Source organism: Tinamus guttatus, unplaced genomic scaffold (genome assembly GCF_059628265.1).
Source record: "Tinamus guttatus ecotype Peru unplaced genomic scaffold, ASM5962826v1 Tinamus_guttatus_pri_ptg000314l, whole genome shotgun sequence".
Taxonomy (NCBI): domain Eukaryota; kingdom Metazoa; phylum Chordata; class Aves; order Tinamiformes; family Tinamidae; genus Tinamus; species Tinamus guttatus.
The window spans coordinates 5,673,377-5,694,668 of NW_028288848.1; the positions used below are offsets into that span (position 1 = coordinate 5,673,377).

Below are 21,292 nucleotides of genomic sequence, written 5' to 3' on the forward strand. Positions count from 1 at the left end.
CTGCTTGACACGTGCTGTCCTGCACTAACAGCAGCCAGGTGGGAGGCTCTCAGTTGGGCTACCATGGCAATCCCTAGAACGGCTGTTAAAAAAGGAGAGAGAGCGAAAGAAAGAAGGAACTACGCTGAATTTTCTCGAGGGAAGGAATGTGGCTGGGAATGGCCTGGAAGTGAACCTCTCTGAATCCCTGAAGTGCAATACACTTGTGTCTGGAAAGTAGTGTCAGTTCTTGGAGAGGACAGGATGGTCCCAGCCCCTCAGCGGAGCCCATCCTTGCACTGGCAGAGGTTTACTGTCACCTGGAGGATGTCCTTTGGGCTTAATAGTAGCAGCATCTTTTCTGTTAACGTTAAGAGTTTTAAGTGGGGAACAGGGAGCGTTGCTCTCTGTTACTTAGCAAAAATGTGAGTCCATTGTGGCCAAGGTAGCTGCAAACAGACTATTATGGCACATGGCCATTAAAGTCTGTCACTTTGGGGTGCAGAGTCAACTTAATGATGCAATTCTGAGAACATCAGAGGAAAATCACCCAGTTACACCACTGTGGGAAGCTACCCTGGCTTTCATTTCACAAGACTGTCATTTCGCTAACGAACTCCTTCTCCCCAGTATCATGTTTAACATACACAAGGTTTTTGGAGGTTACAAAACTAAGTGTAACAATGCTTTTGTCTGCTTTACAAAGAAACCTTCTCAACTTTGAAGATTATTACATACCAAATGATATTACATACCAAAATGACCACTCCTTCCCTGAAACTTAACTGCAAGAATGCAACGATACGCATCCCTTGACCCTCCAGGTGGCTGAAACCAGAGGTTCCTTGAAGCTTGCACATTGTTAGGAGACAAACACATACAAGTACCGTTTCTAACTTCTTCAACAGGGCAACAAAAAGACCCAGAAAGAGGTGAAAAGAGGTCTAAGGACATTGGAGCCAACTTACAAAACCACAGTAGAGCTTACTTCAGGTTGGGGAGGGACAGAAACAATTTAAAACTCTGCAAAATACTTTTTAAAAACATGATCTCTCTTGAAAAAATAATCGGAGCAGTTTTTAAACTTCTCCATATGTGTTTGAGGAGGAAAAACCCAACAAGGGTGCAAAATACAGATAAAAATAAACATGATTCTACTTTGCAAGAAGTACTTTCATCGTTCTCAAGGGTGGCTCACCATTCCCAAAGTACGCTTGAGGCTTTAGTCCCTCTATCTTGTTCTTTGCTCCTTTCTTCCTGTTTCTTCCTCTTCTGCTCCCAGAACGGACGCAAAAGTCTTTGGTCTCAGAACACTGGATGCAGCACAGTGTTGCAAGCACAAACTAACGGTGTTCACACTCGGGGAGGAGGCAGGAAGGAGCGAGGACTGGTCCTGCTGAGGAGATGGGATGGGAGGGTTGTGGGGAGTCAGCTCCTAGATGGCTCCTTCACTGTGCATATTGTGGTTGGGCTTGTTGTGAGTCACACAGTTCTGTTCGTTCAGCAGGTTTGCGGTCTCGTCCGGCAAACCGTCATGCAGCTCCGTAAGAGTCAGTTCGATTTTAGTGTTTTCACTGTCCGAGGACTGAGGTGTTTTGTCCATCCGGGATGCCATCAGGGCATTTTGGTACTGCTGTCTTGAGATCTGCTCCAAGCACAGAAGGAAGGAACAAGAAGAGCCAGTCACACTTTTGTCTCCCCCATGGGACACACACAGAAAATGAAGTCCCCCTCCCCTTCCAGATGGCTGCACTTAAACTCCTGTTTACCTGGGATCGGCTCCACTTCTACAAGACATCCCTCTGCTTTGCAAGCCTAGAACACCCCAACTCAACATCATGGCATGGAGACATTTCCATAGGGTGGAAGCATGGAGCTGTGCAATCACCATGCTGTTCAAAGGAAGCAACTTATTCCCATGCAGAGATTTCTAAATCAAATCTCTGTTTCCTTCTACTCAGGCACATTTGTAGGGCTGGAACCAGAGTTCAGTGAAGTCTTTCTCCCAACTTCAGCAAGCTCCGGATGAGGCTCTGAGGTTTGTCCCCACAGAGACAGAGAGGAAGAGCTCTGCTGCTCTGGTCTTGGCCAACAAATGCAGCAACACCTAGATCCTTATTCTCATACACAGGACATTTGATTCTAGTAAAGACTGGATCTCCATAGAGACGAGATCGAATTAGCTGCCCATAGAGAAGTCTTCAGCTGGTATCTCCGAGAGCCAGCTGCGCTCAGCAGAGGGGTTGCAATGGGAGCTGTCCATGCTGCCCGCGATGCCCCGGGACAAGCAGGCCAGAGTGCCCTACTGCTGAACACGGTGCTAGAGGGGAGACTTCCTCCCGAACCAGCAGGATACACTCTTCTGGAGCAGCCCTTACGGCCAGGACAGGCAGCAGGATCTGCGTGTGCTGGCAGCCCACGTGCTAGCGGAGCAGCGGGGCACCTCAGCAGGCGGGAAGATGGAACAGGCTGAGCAAGGAGAGCTGGAAATGGAGACAGTCAGATGGACCGAGTTGCAGTATCCAGAGTAAAAATTCAAATAGGCACAAGCAGGTTACAGCCTTGGCTTAAAAGGTGTTAATTGACTAAATGCCCATGTGGCACAGCGAAAACACTCATGTTGAATAAGCTATCCTATGAATAGGATAGAAGCAGAGTGACATAAAAAGAGGTGTTCAGGTTTGATTGCAGAGACACCAGACACAGTTCAGCCTCTGTATGAACACAGTGACAGTTGGATGGACTCCTCATAAACCAGCACAAGATGAGCAGCTGCTCTGTACAGCAGATTGGCCACTCAAATCTGTAGCGGGACTTGGTAATAGCAGCTGAGCTTGAGATCAGCTTGCCTAGCAATAAATATGCACTGCTCTAAATGTCAAAGATTCATCAACCAGTACACACGTATTGGTCAAGATTTTGAATGCAAAACTGCACTTCCTTTTAAAATTTGGCTCCCTGTAGACATGGAACAATTCTTTTAGTATCCCAGCACTTATACTCTATTCCACGTATTTTTAATATTGAATTAACTTTGACAGAAGTTGAGTTCACCAATCTCTTGAGTGGCATACGAAGGCATGCACTTTCCTTAAGAAAGGCATCAAGGTCAATCTCTGGCCATGGGGCGTCAGCTTGCCTGGACTCCCAGGCGGGCAGGAATTGCTGCCAGCACTAGCTGTTCCCCAGCTCGGCTACCCTGGCTCATCCCACAGGCCTCGCACACACTACAGCACAGGATGCACCATGCTGGGGCACAGAGCTGTCTTCATGCAGCAACTCCCTGGTGTTATGAGACATAGAATCATAGAATCGTTAAGATTGGAAGGGACTTCTAGAGGTCATCTAGTCCAAGCCCCCTGCACACGCAGGGTCACCTAGAGCACCTGGCACAGGATGAGCCTAACACATGAAGTTAAGATAAATGTCCAAGACTTCTCCAAGCAGAATAAGGATGACAAGTCAGAAAGTAAGATTGAGAGCCCCAAACTGAAACCAAAATCAAAAGTGGATAAACACTGCATCCAACACAAAATATCTTATCCTTTAAGAATTGGCACTGTCATCTAGTGAAAGGTTTCCACTCTTGATAGCTCCGAAGACTTCGTGAGCATACATCTCCATGACTAAAAGCACAAAAAGGGTCTTTTCTATAAACTTTCCTCAGAGGACCTGGAATCTAGGAACCCAAGTGACCCATCACAGGAGAGGAAAAGGGAGGCAGAAACCAACAGACTGTAGCTGTTCGGAAAAAGTAATTTAAACTGATTGATTTTAAAACAGGCTGCTGCTTTCATCACCCTATCTACTCACAGAAGCCTCCCTTCCCCAGGCTCTCCAACGTGCCTCTTAAGCCCAGCTTTCAGCAAGGCCTTACAGCTCTTTTCCTACCTTGACAAACTGAATGTCTGTGAGTGCTTTCACTGAGTAGTCCGGGACGTACACTTGGAGGAAAGACGCATTCAGCTGGTTGTTGCTGCTCCCTAACGTTGGCGTCACTGCATCAATGCGATCACTTCGGTTTAAAGAGTCTGAGTGATTCAAGCCACAGGGCCGAGGTGGAGACTTGTTTTCAGCTGAGAAATGGGCAAGAGGGAGAGAATTCTTAAAATTAAGTAGAAAGCATTTAAAACCATCCGTTTCAAAGGGACATAATAAATCATGATGTAACATGGACAATCTGTAAATACTTAATCTACTTATAACGTAAGACATGCAGCTCAACAACCAAACTACCCTGAGAAAAGTACATTTTGAATCCAGAGCTGGTAGCTGATATCAATTAGTATAGTTTAAACACACCTGGTTTTATTTGTTCTACAACAGATAAGGCACTGTGCTCAGTTGGTCACAGCATTTCAGCTGTGCATGGGAATTCCCAAGGCTTTCCAGGAGGAAAGCCTTCATTGTCAGACCATATTTAATAGATTTCTTCTTAATGTGCTGTGCTCAGTTGGTCACAGCATTTCAGCTGTGCATGGGAATTGCAGGGAAAGGTAAATTCCCAAGACTTTCTAGGAGGAAAGCCTTCATTGTCAGACCACATTCAATAGATTTCTTCTTAATGATTTATAATCATACCACCAGTATCAGACCTTTCATCTACAGAGCGAGCTCCAGCTGTTATCCTCATAATTTTATTCCATTTGGTACCTGTAACTATTATCCTTGTCTTCTGGATTAGATCAGACACATTTTCAGAAGTGTAAGAGTGGTGAGTGGCAGAGACCTCAGTGGACCAAAGTGTCTCTTGTGCAGTCCACATGATAATTATTTCAATAAAATTTATTCTAGTACCTGTCAGTGCTTGAAACTTGAAATATGGAAGCTCAGTGAAGGTGAGCAAGCTCTGTTTGGTACATGCCAGCCAGCAAAACAGAGAAAATGGCCCACGCTACAGAGAAAAAAAGTGTGTCCAGGAAAAATATGGACTATAAAGAAGCAAAACTAGAGAAACTGTTTTCTGCCATTGGTTTGTATGTGCTGCAGGGTTTTACTTAACGACTGAAATCTTGCAGGGAACCAGAGTAGTGACTGACCACAGCTCTCCTAATGTGCTGAGTTCAGCGAGCCACAAACATTTCGTGTCTGCAGCTTCTGCCCCAAAAAGGGACCCAGAAGGACAGAGAGTAGGCAGAAATGCATCCTAAGAGAGATGCCAAGCCTTCCTACAGATGGACTTCTCTTGGATGCACATATAACACAGACGAATCAAAGAATCATCTCTGGCACTGGTGAGTTTTTGGATGTTGCTCTAATCAAATCTCATCCATCCAGCTCACAATGAAACTTGATGTGAGCTATACTACTCACTGTGCCGTCCACGCTGGCAACTGAGATCGTTTTTGTATCATCTTTAGATACGAAGCCTCTTTGAGGAAGTCAGCAACAGCATCTTTGCAAGCTTTACAATTTCTTTTCTGGTGAATTTTCGATATAGAAACTTAGGTCAAAAAAAAAAAAAAACCCTCTTCCCAAATACAACCCTACCCTTGTCACTTAATTACTAAGAACATAATTGTTCTTTGCCAGAGGACACGCCTGGTTCTACATCCAGTCTTTCCTAATCTTAAAATTTAGATTCTTCCAGATGCATGACAGAATTGTCCTACTTCTTTTTTAGCCACTTAAAGATGGTTGTCTCCTTCCTTCAATTTCAAAAAAAAAAAAAAAAAAAAAAGTGAGTGGAAAAATACAAGTTCTGAAAACCCGGCATTTCTGCACTGTGAGGAATTAGTGCAAGCCCCTCTGGTTACACCAAGTACGGGCTTAGATGCAAGCACGCAGAGGTCTGCAACATTCTCCCTTGATGCCAACTAGCCATCTGGGAAGCCACAGCAGGCTGCAAGAGCTGCTGGCAGGAACCAAACAGGGCCTGAAATGTGCTCCCAGCCAGAGAGGCTCTAATTCTCCCTGGAGAATCAGTGTGCGGTCTTTCCCACTGGCATACACAAAGTAGAGCTGTGTGTGACAAGCTCTGCTGCTGTTTGGAGTGAAGAGTTCCACCTGAAACAGCTTTACATTCGCCTGACTCGGATCTCTCGCTCTCTTCTCTGGGAGACCCATAGTTTGTTTCTAGTAAATAAAGAGAAGGACAGAGAGCAACGTGACAAAGCCAGCTAAAGAAAGCAGGGGATAGAGAGAGTGAACGGACAGAGCAAGAGAGTAGGATGAGAGAAAATCTGAGGGAAAAGACATCACCTCTGGATCTATGTACAAGTCAGGAAGGGAGAAGAAAGTTGATGAAGGAGAGAGAATGCAGAAAGAGCAGGAGGCAGATGGAGAACCAGGCAGCTCCATGTTGGCAGAGTCAGGCCCTGCCAACCCCCAGCAGGTCTGGACAGACCTTTTCTACATGGGTTTTCCCATAGTCCTCAAATTCCTATATTTCTGTACCAGGGATAAAGAGCACAAACCACAGAACAAACATCAACACAAGCACGTTATGTATTTCGGGTTAAAAAGCAGGGTCCTTGATAGGAGGACCCAGCAGAAGGTCCAAGTTTCATCAAACCTGGTGCCATGCACAATCTCATGTTCATCTGCAACCATTGCCATGGTGACCACGGATACTACATCAGTTTCTTTCAAATAAGGTATTCACTGCATTATTAATTTGCATAATCAATTTTGGGAGTTGAGGAAGGAAAAAAAAGAAAGGAAAAAAAAAAAAAAAGAGGTGTGGGACCTTACAAAACAAAAGAACCAGGCTAAAAATGATAATCAAAGCTGCTGAGTTTAAAGGAAAGCCATAGGATACTTTAATTAAAGAGAGATTAAATTTCTGCCTCTTATTTCAAGTTTAGCAGCAGGGACCTTTAACAGGGCATGAAAAAAATTCCCTGCAGATCAACAACCTGTAACTTGGTTGGAATGCACACGTCTAAGGACTGATGGTGAAATACATTTTCAAAACTGAAAGGAAGAGAGGGGGAGAAAAAGCAGCAGATGGTGAAATTTTTTGAAATGTACAATATGTACCAATGTTTAGGAGTTGTTTCACTTAAATATGCACATAATTATCTTATTTGTTTCTAGGTCCAGGAAGACAAATTCATCTGAAAACTTCAGAAAGAAGAAGTATGTTCAGTGTGGCCCAAACTATTCTAGGAATCTGCTGTTCCTGTACACTTTCTTGGGTGGTTTCTGCTTTTCTCACCTACATGGTGCCTGCAAAGCTCAGTTCTTAACCATTGCCAACTTCTAAGCATTCAACCACATCCTGGAGTGCATTTTGGCCCAATTTCTTATCTGTTTGCCCTGATCAAGGGACTTTCTATGTCAGTCAACTCAAATGCTTGGCAAAAAAATGGAACAAGCAAACAAAACGAAACAAAAAAACAGGAGCTCTCACACCTTCTTGCATATTGTATTGCAAGTCTGTCCCCTCTATAAATCACTGTGCAGTCCATGGCAGTAACCTCACTGAAAGAAAATTCAACACTTTTGACTTAAGTGGTAGAATTTAACACCGTTTGAAAAAGTCTTTAATTTAACAAGTTCTTCTTTCATGGCAACTTAGCAGCAGATACTCACTGTGCTGAATGTATTTTCTGCAAAAACTTTTACGTACTTTTTAACGTCAGCTCAGGGGCGGATATCGTCCTTTAAAATTTCCCCTCCTAATATTTCACCGGGGTATGTATGCAAACCAAGAACAAGTGCACATTACCATACGCATTCTCTGAACCACGAGCTTAGTTCTGTCCATTTTGGTGGCTCCGTCACGTTGCTACCGGCTCGTTACAAGTAAGTGTTCGGGATACCTACCTGCGAGGCATAATGCTGTGCTGGGCTTCTCCCTAACGAGCAAAGGGGGCACATAAATACAGACTGCGACTGATTTTTTATGGCATCAGGGCAGTCACAAGAATGGTGAAAATAGAAGCATGCGGATTTACCTGGAGAACCTGCTGCTAACAACTCTGTTCTGCTGACAACAAAGGTACGAGACAGGGACAAGGGAACTAGAAGAGGGAGAGAAAAAGGATGAGATCACGACCAGAAAGGCGGCAGCTATCCACACTTGACAGGGGAAGGAGCCAGTTCACACACTGAAGAACTAAAAACCAAAAGTGCAAATCGACTGTGGAAAAGTAAAGGGTTAAAAAAACAAAACAAAACAAGCAAACAAAAAGGCAATTAAATAATTTTAGGAATAAAATAAAACAAACATCCAAGCCTGCAGAATTACACAGTGAAGTTGCTAGTTTGAGTGGTCTATCAAGCTATACGTGTTTTTTAAATAGTTTGAAAGGAGTGGTGGTGCCCACTTCAGCCTGGAAGACAAAGAGTTAAAACAAGGCAGGAAGCCTTTATGGGTCCAATTCCTAATAGGAGTAAAATAAAAATAGAAACTAAACCAAAGGAGACTTTATAGATCATCAAGGTTTCAATACACCACTATGTGAGGTTATAATTTTCCTAGCTCATCCTTGTCAGAATGGTTACGAGATTGCTAAATATTACCATAAATCCCTCCCTAGCTGCAGCTAAAAAAGAAAGAAAAAAAAAAGGAAAAAAGGAGGAAAAAAAAAAAAGCTTCACTGATTTTTTTTTTCCCAAAACATGCTTCAATCTCCTGTTACTCACTTCATATTCCAGTGCAGAGAGTAGACACATAAAGTCCAATTAGGACACAGGGAAGAATGGGCATTTTCTCATGTTCTGCAAAGGTTCATACTTGAACCGAGTGTTCATGTCCACCCAGGGCAAGAAGAATTACTTCATTTTTATGAGCTCATCCTAACAGAAATTTCAGGATGCTGTAAGGCATCATAAAACAAATCCTCTGAAAACTGGGGGGAAAGCTGGCAAAATTAGGGACTAGCTGCTGGTAAAAAAAACAACCAGTTGTAAGGAAACAAATCCAGGGTTAACAGAAATTAATTTAAAATAGCACTTAAATTTTACATGACAAAATCTATGATGGGCTTCAGTGCAGACACACGCGAAGGGGCGATGATTTGACCTCACAGGATGGGGAGCGACTGGCAGGGACGCAGGGATGGTTAGCAACACAAGGGAGAAAAAGGGGACAACACTGAAACATTCAAAATAATCACTGCTGGCAAAACGAGAAGCCACAAATGATTTCCAAGAGTAGGTCATGTAGGGTTGATGCTCCAGCTCATATGGGCCACTGGCCCACACTGTAAAAGCTGAGCTTTCGAGCTGATGGCACAGCAAGGTATGACACACTTGCGCACACACACGCGTGTTACACACGGCTCATCACAGGTACCACGTGCACAGGCAAAATCCGCCCCGCACACTTCCAAATCCATCCAAGCTGCAACCAAGAGGAGCCGAACGGAAGCGCACGGGCTCAGGGGAGAGCTAGTCTTGCCTCTGGATGGGGCTCCTAATGGAGATCCAGCAGAAGATGAGGAAAAGGGCAGCACAGCACCGACCGGCCTCACCTTGGGCAGCCGTGAGAAGTGCTTCTGGTGGGAGAGCTTACTCTACTACAGCTGTATCCTTAGTATATCCATATATCCAAATATACATGTAAGTATGCACGCGCACATAAGGAGAGTGCGCATTAACCTCCTGCTGAAACCAGACTGCCCCAGGTCTTCTGCACAGGGCTGCGGGTTCCCAGCTAAGATCAAGATCTTGGCCATCTAAAGGCAACATTGCCAGCCCTCACGTACATCGGTAGCATCGCAGTGAGGGCCGGCATGGAGCCCAGCACCGCTCAGCGAGTGGGACAGGATGAAACTGCAGGTCGGGTGACAAAGCTATAAAGGATCAGGGCACCAAGAAGTGCATTGGGCTGCTGATTCCAAAGCAATCCTCCAGCACGGACCTGCAAGGCGGGAGGAGGCTCGCGACACTACAGTTTGTGCTGGGGGAATTTGCTCCCCTCTCGGCTTGGCCACCAGCTCTCCCCTGTGCTGACTGCTGCACAGCCTGGCAGGGGTGATGTCTGCAACCTGCTGCTCTCGGTTTGCTCAAGGCGGCTTTAGAAACCACAGTAAAACAAGCTGCCCCCAAACTAACACGTTGTTTGTGTTTTATGCCACTAGATGTCCCCCTGCTACCAATTACTTATTCCCTGATACGAATTACTTAATTCATCCCTAGTATGCCACTGAGAAGGAAAAAACAAAGCTGCCACCCTGTACCAAATGCATCACTGGTAAGGCCGGCGCTTGCACGCGAGCTCGTGCGAGCCGCTCGGCTTTCGGAGTCAGCACCGCCACGGCCTCGGCCCCGGCTGGGGATGCGACACGGGGCCGCTTTGCTAGCGAGCGGGAACCGCGTACGTCGCCGTCGGGCTCGCGCGCGAGCGTGGCCCAGAGCGGACGGTCAGAGAACGTACCTGGTGATGCTGTCAGGGCCATCACCCCGTAGTAGGAAAAAGCACCAGCTTCAAACTTCATCCCCTCTTTCCCAGCCTCCACTTCCACTTTCCCCTGTTAAGGAAAAGGAGAGAGAGCAGCAATTAAACAGGACCAGAGGCACTACAACAGGCTTGTGTCCTCAGAGCTAGTTTTGCCTGATGTCATCAAGGTAGCACCACGGTCCCTGCACTTTGTAATGGGGTCTTGAGACAGGAGAGAGCAAAACTCTCATTCCCTGAGCTCTTCTAATCTTGGGCTGCCCCTGGCCAGTAAAAATCAAGCCAGGGAACAAACATTCCCCCCAGTAGCACAGCGAGCTTCTATGCACCATGGTCGCTTGGGGCCTGGAGATGCTCTCCGAGCCCAACACAACACCGGAGATGGCGATGGGAGACAACGTGCAAGGAGCTTGGCGGCTTTCACCACGGAGATCTCCACAGAAACGAAGTCCTTATTCCTGGAGAAGCACTCTCTGGACTACTTTGTTTTTTCCAGTTTCTAGGAGTTTTCCAGATTCTTCCAGTTTTCCAGCCCAAAGCCCATCCTGCTCTTTTATCATGTCTAAAGGACCTTCCAATCCTTCCCAAGCTAAACAAGCAAATGCAGCTGTTTTGGATGTGGACTGAGGCAAATATTTAACATTGTGTATTGATATCATACAAAGGAGCCTAGAAGATAAACTACTTGATCAAATGCAGTTGTAAACATCTCCTTCGGTATATAAATAGGCAAAAATAATTGGCTTCTTAGAGGGACATGTCTTTCATTTCCATCCTTACTGGTACTGCACTGAGCGCTGCAGTACACTATTGCAGAAGGAAATTGCATGCAACATTCCGGTTGGGATTTTAGCCAAACCACATAATTACCTGCAATGCTTTCCCTCTGGCTGAGCTGGAAAGGAGAGACAGGCTGCCAGTCCCACGTGTGCTGATTAGACTAACCATCAAATGGACAGAGTCAGGTCAAAATGAGCATAAAAGGTAGATACTCTTTCTATGCATTTGTTGTAGCAAAAGCTATTTAAAACAACTAACCATACCTTTAACCCTACAGTACTGTACTGGGGCAGAAGAACATGAAAATTAAATCAATCTGGAAGAGACCTGAAACCAAGCCAGTTTGCCTGACTGTCCCAGAGGAGGAAAAGCTCACAAAAGGTATCTAACGGGAACACAGTATCTAGCTCACAAATCCCCTTTCCTGCTATCAGAGGCAATCACTTCATATAATCCCTTTTAAAACCAATTTCAGTTCACAATACAAATAAGTAGCTTATTTGTTCATTATAAGCCTTCCAAAAGGTACTATTTTGGTCAGCAAAGACTGGTTGTAGACAGGGTTCCCAGCCTACTTATCATCAGTGTTTGCCAGTCAAGCTCAGGTCTACAAAATACATCCACCCGTGAAGCTTTGATCTTCATGCACAGTCACTGTGAAGTTAGTAGCTAAAAACCCACAAACTAGTATTTAGCCATAAGAATAGTGTCCTGGTTCCAGGATTATTCCTCCATCAGCACACAAAACTTCTAGGCTCCCTGCTTGTGGCCATATAAAGACCGGGTTCGCGTGGCACTGCCTTGGCAGCTGAAGGGCAGATAGCTCCATGCATACCATTGGGTGTGTTCTGCCCTGTTTTACATGTCCATGATTTCTGTTTTTCCACTGTTTATTTCATTTATTCATTATTTTCCACTGTTGCGAATCAAAGAAAAAACAGTAACAAAACCAATCTCAAAGTGCCACAAAAGAACTTCTCAGTGGCTAAATGAAAAGCTGGTACAAACAGGTGGCACCTCAGCTACAACAATAACTCTATAAAGAATAAGTTGGTAAATTTAATGTCTAGAAAACCTATTTACTTGTTTTCTGTTACTCTGAAGATATTCTGGTGTCTCTAAGTGACAGAATAAATCCCCAAATCAGATCGTTTAAGTAACAAAAGCAGAAGTTTTATCCCCTTTGGATTTTGCAGAACCAAACTTGTTACCATTTTTACAGTATATATCTACTGCAAGGCTCACTTTTCCAAATGCAATATTGTTTTTGCACATTGTTTTTGCTCATCAGCCATTTATTCGTTACTGACTGTTCTTTGTATCATACATGTCCTTCACTTATATCTTTGCAGTATTACTTCATTCAGGATTATTCCAAGTTGCACAGATCCTGCACATAAGGAAAGGCAGTTAAAGAGCTACAGTGCTCCCAGAAGACTTCCAAAATCAATCCTTTTGTAGTAAGTCCAATTCACAATGTCATGTGTTGGTGCTTGCTTTATTATTCATTACGGATGGCATTTAAAACTAAAAAAGCTTCCTTCCATTTTTAATTTTTAAGGCCATATTAAGGAAGACTTCCATACTGCATTAGAACGTCAGCTATTTTTTCCAGTCTATCCAGGCTAGAAGCATAAAATCTGTCCAGCAAAATTTCCCTCCAAGGCCTATTCCTGCAGAAGAGCACTGAGCGCATTCCTGCAGCGACCAAACAGCAAACAGCCCTTCCACAACACCCAGGGCTGCGATCCCAAACTCACCAAGCGCAGGGAACGGCGGGGCAGGGGTCAGTAGACGGTGCTGCCCCTGCCAACCCCCGCGCTTCCCGCAGCAGCGAGCGTGCGAACCCCATGGGTGCACAGCAAAATTGCACCTTGCCAAGCTGTCAACCTCCCCACGCCTCCTCTTGCAAAAGGACCAAACGCATCAGTGAAAACACCCCAGCCAAACTCCTGTGAGGACCTTTGCGTTCTGCGTACGTGTGATTTCCAAGCAATGCCAGCTGTGCACAGAGATTCCTTTGCATTGCCAATCCTAGTAATACCTAGCACGTGGCTTTCAGGAGATGACTGGAAGTGGGAAGTGTTGTCTACACTTCAGAGCGGATTAAACTGAAAGCAGTTGAATGAGTTGTTTAGAGCTAGCAAGATTATGAAGGAAGCAGAACAGTTCCCAGGAGCCATAGCTCCATTCCCATGTTTGAAAAAAGACAAAACTCAACAGCTAGAAGAAATATAGAGAGGGAGATGTCAGTAGATGATGTTGCACGTATCTACACAGTCACATGTCTGACCTGTAAAATGAGAACAAAGTAGTCGACGGGCTTGTTTCGCTGGTAGAGGTAGTATTCTGGGGCTTTCTTGTTCTTCTCATCGTATTTCAGCTCCTGGATGACGTTGGGATGTTTTAGCAGCCTGAGAAGGATCTTCTCTGACATCTGGGATGGACCAAAGGCTTCTACTTCTACAACACAAGACACAACTTGGCATTACACTCAGAAGCCTGGCAAGAAGATAGTCATAATCATTAATAAGCATTTGCTTATAAAAGAAACACAGATGCAGACAGATCCATTATGGAATTGCAGGCTTCTTGTCTTTTGATACTCTTAGATTTGTAGGAAAAAAAAAGAAAAAAAAAAGAAAAAAAGGAAAATCCCAACTTTAATTACAGAAGTACTTTTGAAAACAGCCAAGAATCATTTCTTCATCTGAAAGGGAAAAAAAAAGGCAGACTTGCTCACTTGAGAGTTCAGAGTCACAGTTGTACAGGCTCCTTGCAGTTACAAATGGGTTAGTATTACAGTTAGGGCACAAAGAACCTCTGAATATTTTTTCTTCCCCTAAGAGTATTAATGATAACTTATACATATCACTTGTTTCAAAAAAAAAAGAGAAAAAAATCACTGTTTGGGACCTAGAAAGTCAAAGACACCATCCAGGTTGCCATCACTGATATGGGAAGAGTTACTCAAAGTGAGAGACAGTGCAGGTCAATTCACACCACATGGGATTAATATCTGACACACAGAGCACATGCCCTATCCTCGTGCTTTGCGGTAATCAGTGTTCCCAAGAGGAGCTGTCTGAAGTGAAAAAGCTCATCTGTGTGTGGCAGAGTTAGGCCAGAGACGTCAAGATTTAAACATGCAAATTGATAAGGTTTCCTAATACCCCATTTCAGAACTGGACTGTTAATAAACCTGAACTTTTAATCTCCTGGAGATACTGTTCTTAATTTACAATGGAAAAGCAAAATTGTAGCATCCAACTTCTTAGTCAGAGCTTAGTTTAAACTGCACAGTTCTATCATTCACAGAACAAGCAGAGAGGCAGTACTGCAACACTCTATTTGTTGAGGTGCTTAGGGAACTCCACGAAGTCTTGTATAACAACACGAACAAAGCTTTGCTTGCCGTTAAATCCGAGTCTTCCTGTTGAATTCTTCCTTTCACCAAGGACATGCTCACATGCACATAAGCAGCAGGAGTCCGAGCCCAAGGAATTGCTGCCCTTCAGCTGAGGTATGATAACCTATCACTTAACATGGGTCTCAAGTCGCAGAGGCAAAACAAAGCATAAAGACAGAGCGGGCGCATCTAGGCTGACAGGTATGGCTTCTTAGAGGAGGGCAAGCACTAACTTCCAACTCGAGTTGGCAAGCCGAGAAAGCAGTTTATCATTTGCAACCCAAGAATGTATGTTGAACACATCAGCAAAGATGCCCATCTGAAAGGCCTGCATGTGAAAATTCTTTATATGTCAAAGAGACAGCACAAGCAATAGGAAGGTACATTTTCCACAAGCTCTCCCTGGAACAGGTCTTATCTCTGAGGTGAAGGGACCAATTCTACGACGAAAGGCAATGTCAGCTGCAAGGAACCATTCAAGCCCTGGCCTCTCTGCCAGACTGCGTGCCCAAGGGCTAACCATCAAGGTGATCTGGGACGGAGACAACTGTCCTCTGAAACCCGAAGCCATCAATGGAGGTCATACAAGCCAGCAAGAAATCATTTTTTAAAAAAATTATAGTCCAGCCACCTGTGTAGTCTGTATTAAATGTGTCAGCAGAGTTTTTCATTTCAAGTCAAAAAGTCTCCCAGAACAAGTTAACGCTTTCCTACAAAAAGTCCGTCACTTCTCTCTGGATGAGGCGCCTGAGTGGAATTAAAGTCAGCTGGCCAGCGGTATCGAGTCCTCCTGGGTTTGTTCCCTGAGCTCTTCCTAATGGGGTGCGCTTGCTAGTCGTTAATCTGACGGACTCTAGACATGCAGTGCGGCACTTGGCATTCATCCTTACCTTTCAGACCAATTTAAAGTTACTGGTCCACCCCTGGTAAATGTCTCAGAGGGTTCATGCCGACACTGAACACAGGAGAGGAGAGAATTTAAAAAGAAAAACACAAAAGTGGCATTATTTGTCACCCCACAGCCCAGCCTCCCTTCCCGCCTATCCTGTCCCAACCCGCCTCACCGGCCTTTGCTGACAAACTGCCTCCGAGGCTCTGGCACGACCACAAAACTGATAAGCCACACTTGCCTGTTGCCAGGAACCGGTGCATTGCCAGGAGGAGCTGCGGCGATATTTTAACCTTCATCTCGCTGTCTGTCTGCTTGAAGGCCGAGAAGTCCTGCTTCCTGTCCCGATGGGCGACTTTCTTCTTCGTCTTGTTATCAGCTGGGGAAGGGGAGGGTGGGGGAAGACAGGAAGGAAGGGAGCTCTGTTAGAGCAGGGTTCACGTGAAGCGCGCCAGACGCAGCAGCCAGGACAGCCCAGCCCAGAGCCAAGAGCCCTCTGCAGCGCATGCAAAACCCGCTCGTGGAGACACGATATCCAAGAGAAACAACCCGCAACTTGGACTGCAGGCCCCGGTTGTGCAGATCCTGCCACCCTACTTCAACGGGAGAAAATATCTCCGTAGGTGCTCGCGAGCATCTAACGGCAGCCCAGGCTCTGCCTACAGATAATGTGCCTCAGCGTAACGTGCACACACATGTGCAGGGCAGGGGAAGAGTCCTGCTCAGCACTGCCGAAATAACCACACTTCTGGTACCTGACCACAGCACGAGCACCAGACCTTGCAGAAACACCTTAAATCTTTCGTCCTGTATCAGAGTCATCAAGTTAGGACGCATAGGTTCTTAAACAAATGATGGGGGGATTTTCAGTTCCTCCTGCTATTCTCTCGGCAGTTTATCCAAAAGTCTTTTCCCAAGAAGGTTATGCAGTGTGAGCAGAGCTATGTGGCTAGAAGCCTTTACCTTGGGTAGTTTTGCAAGCCATGTTCTTAACTGTTCTTTGCTGTTCAGGCAACTTCCTAGCTTCCTGTAAGATGCAGGATCCAAGGACAGTGATAAAAATAATTGAATCTGTAGCAGTTATTTTCTGTCTACTCTTTCTAAATAAGTGAGATGGAGACCTCAGCATTGAAGTCACCTTGGCATGCTTAAGAGAACTCTGCTTGTAGAGCACTGTGATGTTGCTTGGTTCTGCAACATGAACAACCCGCAGCATGAAGGATGCCCCCAGTGCAACTTTTGGTGAGATGTCAACAAATACTGTAGTCTTCTTCAGTGGCTTCTGGAAATATTAGACTTTTCCTACAAATCAAAAGGCAGCAAGGCTGACTGTCTGCTCTTGGGCTAAGGAGAGGTCTCAAGAGGAAGGGATCCAAGAGAAGAGTTCAGATCCCAGAGCAGCCTTTCGTTGGGCTGGAAGGCAGGGTAAGACACACAAATCTCCGGGAAGGTTTCTGTTCTATTTCTGCCCTTTTCTCTTTACAACCTGTATTAATCAGTGTAGATACCCTCAGTGCACTCCAGGCAAGAGAAGAAGGAAAAAGTCTCTCATTCAAGGGTAGTCCACCCTGAAACACCAGGGCTGTACAACAACGAACCAGCAAGGGCAGAGACAAGCTCCTGCTTGGGACTTCTTCCATCAGATGCCCAAAGAGAAGGAAGTACCATGCCCAGTGGGTGAGAGTCACTGACCCTGTGCCCGTACTGAGCACCACGCTGCCTGGCCAAGGCAGTCAGAGGTGGACGCCAGAGACCTGCTCTCTGACCCTGCTAAGAGCACACCCCATGGCTCCCCTGCCCTCTTTCCCCAGGCGATACTGGTCCCCAGGCTGACAATCTATGCCCCATACACTGCCCAGTTCTTAAGCCTGTGGGTTTGATTCATGCTAAAATTAAAGTTTATTATGTAACTAAGCAAGTTATGCTACTTTGATTTTTTCCTCTAGCTGGAAAAAATACATTGCCTTGTGTATCACATATGTTTTGGCAACTGAGAAGAAGCCAGCATGGCTAAACTTGAAGCCCTGAAGCAGCCTAGAGCAGCTTTGTGGAAGGATGCAGATCCTGCAGCCTCCCAGTGCTAGAACGCAGAACGTTATCAGGTCCAGAGCTGCAAGTGCCAACGGGGCACGACATCGCTTCCTGGAAGGTGGTGACAGTCCTGGCATGTTTGAAGACTGGATTCTTTAGACTTTTCTATGTGATTACTCTTTCACTAGATGACCAGCGAAAATACTAACTAGGGCAAATAATATTTATTTCTATAGCTCTGCTATTTAAATAGCATAGCTATTTAAAGTTGCATAGCACTTAACAGTGTATTATACATTTTTAACATATCTGTTTTGACATCTGTTTGGAGATAGGGTATGCTGAGGTATGATGTGGTCTTCCCCTGGGGGAAGCCACTGGCCAAGGCTACAAGATGATTATCCTGAAGCTATTGCAGCTGCAGTTCTTAACAACCTGTGCACCCCATGACTGGCACAGCACGAGCCTACAGCACAGCACCATCCATCTGCTCGCCAGGGCCTGCATGGGCTGCGGCCGGCTCCTGAACGCGGGCAGGGAAGGATGCAAAAAGGCAGCAAGAGGTAACAGTGGCGCTTAGCACCAGGCTGTTCACCTGAAACATATGGAGCATGTGCGCAGGGGGAGCGTTGTAGATAAGGCCAGGATTAATGTGGGGTGAAACCTCCCTGCAGCTGTGTGTGTGCACGACAGCAGCAGTCCACGTGCACGAAAAGAGGGGACAATTAAACTCAGTTTAACTTCAGCACTTCAGTCAGAAAGTGCTCAGAAGTACCTTGCCCAACCAGATGTCCATGCCAGAGATATTAACCAACTTTTCTTGCTCTCAGCTTCTCACCAACACCTCTACAAGCCATAAGGCATAGCAGACCACAGCAGCCTGAAATAATGCTAGGTGCACGTCAGCTACACAGCCCCTGAGGAACCCAGCTGCAGAGCTTCAGCAAGCCCCTCCTGGTGAAAGCTGCAAACTCACCATGGCTTCCACCATGGGCATTCAAAGGATTTTCATGTAAATGTCAGAAAGACACATCTCCAATACCAAGGCAGCAAAAAGATTTTTAAAGCTTCAGAAGTGTAATATTGGTGCCAAAATTAGTCTTTAAGTGAACATCTAGCACAGAGTAAATCAGCCCCAAATTCCAATTCGGCAATGTTGTAAGCAAGCTAGCCTGGTCTTAAATAGACATTATCAGAGAACTCAGGTACCTGGTGGTTACTAGCACTGACACACATCTGCAACAGAAGTGGCAGCTTAACATATTACAGACAAGAAGCTACTTTCAGTAAAGCAAAAGCATGTTCCTACCACTATAACAACTTGAAACGGTTCCACAGTCCCAAGTTGCTCAATTATAAAACATGCCACATTTTTTTGTGATTCACTCCGTTTCTACACACATTTTTCCTCTCTCCCCGACCTCCCTAGTTTCCTTTGACTTGAACAGTGGGATGAATTCTCATGCTTCATAAGGAGAGCAGAAGATCATCTTAATGGTTTGCAGTAGAAGCCACCCCTCAAAACTTCCTGCCTCATCCAGGAAGCAGAGGAAGTTATCCTCCTATTCCGACCTATGAATTTTCCATAATAAAACCTTCCCACGAAGGATGGTTTCAAATGAAGCCATGTTCATCAGCTCTATTTTGTTAATCTAGGAAGTCTTCATATAGCAAAATAAAGCTCTCATTTCCTTGCCCTCTAACAGCTATTAGTAGTCTAACCTCTTTTTCCTGCAACATCAACTATAGCATCATCCACGCAGTTTCTTTTAGTATACAAAGAAAAACTGCAGTGAAGAGCCTATACAATTATTTTTACTTGTAGAAACATGGATATCTCTCAGAAGTGACAAGACACTGATTGAATTATAAAAGAAAATGTCAATTCACCCTGTAAAAGCAATATGCCATAACTGATTAGCCTAATAATACCTTTATGAAACTCTGAACAAAAAGAAATATGGACACTATCTGGAGTTCTGTGATCTGGATAGTAATTAGACTGTTTACAGTGTAGCATAAAACTGTATGCTTTGCATGAAACTTTGTGCACATAAATACCAGTAAAATACTGATTCAGCTACTGAAAGTAGTCCAGGGAATAGCAATCTTAAGAAAAGTGGTAGGAGTATGTCTGCCTCATGGTGGAAAGAGTTCGTTTCGCTTGGAGGGCAGCTAGAAGATTCTCATGTTGGTATGGAAAAGATTGTGCAGAAATATTCAGATCCCTTCCACAGGGAAAAAAGGAACAAAGCAAAGAACTTCTAAACAGTATTACAGATATTTTAAATGATTATTTGTATGATCACAGAGTCTGGGGACAACCTTGTGCTCCGTACTACACAAATATAATAGGAAGAAATAGCATCTGCCTGCAAGAGAGCAAAGTACAGATAGGATGCATGGGGAACGATGGAAAGAAAGTTCAGCATATACATGCCAGAAGCACCCATGGGAACAGTAGCAAAAACACTTTGGGCATTTTCAGAAACTCTTAAAAGTGGCAAAGAAAAAAGCCCAGATCTCTCAAGCCCCAAGTAATGTTGTTCTACCTGTAACATCTTCTTCTTCAATGTATGTTAACACTGAGGAGGAAAGGAACTGTACAGAGTGGTAAAACAAGGAGCCCTTTAGGACACTGATTTGCAACTTGAGGAAACATTTCCTTTCTCAGGCTCTGAGTAAGGGACAGAAAGAAGCTCCAAACAGATTACATCCCCCTTCCTGGTGGCATGGTTACCTGCCCGACTGCTGACTGAAGTGCAGCACATGCTAAAGGCCCTTGAGGTAGAAAGCGGTGAAAATGCAGGAGGTGGTGAGCACTGTAATGAAACACGGGTGGAGAACTGCTAGCAGAAAAGATCAGAATGCTACAAATGTGAGTCTTCTAGATGGCAGAGTCAAATAAATAAAGCTGCTCCGTTTCTGTATCAATATTGCATTAAGGAGTGAGGCACCCATGCTGTAAAAACAGATGTTACTGTGACCGTCCGAGGGATTTGCAGGTCATTCAACCCTTTAGATTTTAAATCAGCATTGTGCAGCTCTCAAAACAAAGCTGTTAGACACACATGCTGCTGGATGGAATCTCGCCTCTCAAATATAAAATGCAAATATTTCTACTCACTGTATAGATCTGTTTCATCCAAAATTTCGGATTTGATGATCTCTTCAATCACATCTTCTAAAGTGACAATTCCCAGGACTTCATAAAAAGGATCTCCTTCTCCTTCATTGTTTACTCTTTGTACTATAGCCAGGTGGGACTTGCCTGCAAGAAGACAGATAAGCAATTTAGACATTTTAGATATTCCTAAAAGACCAGAAATCATAGCAGAATTATGGACATTTGGGTATAAACCAAAAGACACAGAAGTTGGTTTCAGACCTCACACAACAGAAGAGGCAAAATTTTACAGCACTTAAAATCTTACTCTGATTTCTATCAGAGAACCTCATTCCTGGATCACAAATCCACCTAACACACTAAAGGAGGACAGCCAACAACACTGATGTTCTCTTCATAATTTCTTTCTCCACTGAAGCTGTCACCCGAGCATCAGATTCATCACGCTATTTTGTTGATGCTTATTTCTCCTCTCGCCTCATGCATTAGCATGAGAAGGTCAGGCTGGAGTCCTCCTTTGTGGAGGCCTCCCATGCATGTTCTTCACAAATGTGGAAATAACAGCATCAACGGCCAAGCCTCAGAAGCTCAAGGACAGGACAGAGCTAGGGGAGAAGAGGTCAGTCCAAGCCATGAGTTGTTCTCCTCCTTCCCGCTGCACAAATAATTTATTTAGATACACTCTGTATAGAAGAGGGCTTACTTAGGAGTTAATCAATTAAAATATTC

At 44.7% G+C, this 21,292-nt stretch overlaps 1 protein-coding gene across 1 annotated transcript in view; it reads right to left on the reverse strand.

Annotated features, from left to right (window-relative positions):
- Positions 1–752: 752 nt before the first annotated feature.
- CNNM2 (cyclin and CBS domain divalent metal cation transport mediator 2) overlaps positions 753–21,292 on the reverse strand; it is a 112,168-nt gene continuing 91,628 nt past the window's right edge. The window contains exons 2-8 of the mRNA XM_088528658.1: positions 20,564–20,707; positions 15,647–15,784; positions 13,401–13,570; positions 10,307–10,400; positions 7,881–7,946; positions 3,871–4,055; positions 753–1,624 (exon numbers count right to left, since the gene is read on the reverse strand). Of these exons, the coding sequence (XP_088384784.1) occupies positions 1,415–1,624; positions 3,871–4,055; positions 7,881–7,946; positions 10,307–10,400; positions 13,401–13,570; positions 15,647–15,784; positions 20,564–20,707 (1,007 nt within the window). The 3' untranslated portion in view covers positions 753–1,414. The remainder of the gene's footprint in view (positions 1,625–3,870; positions 4,056–7,880; positions 7,947–10,306; positions 10,401–13,400; positions 13,571–15,646; positions 15,785–20,563; positions 20,708–21,292) is intronic.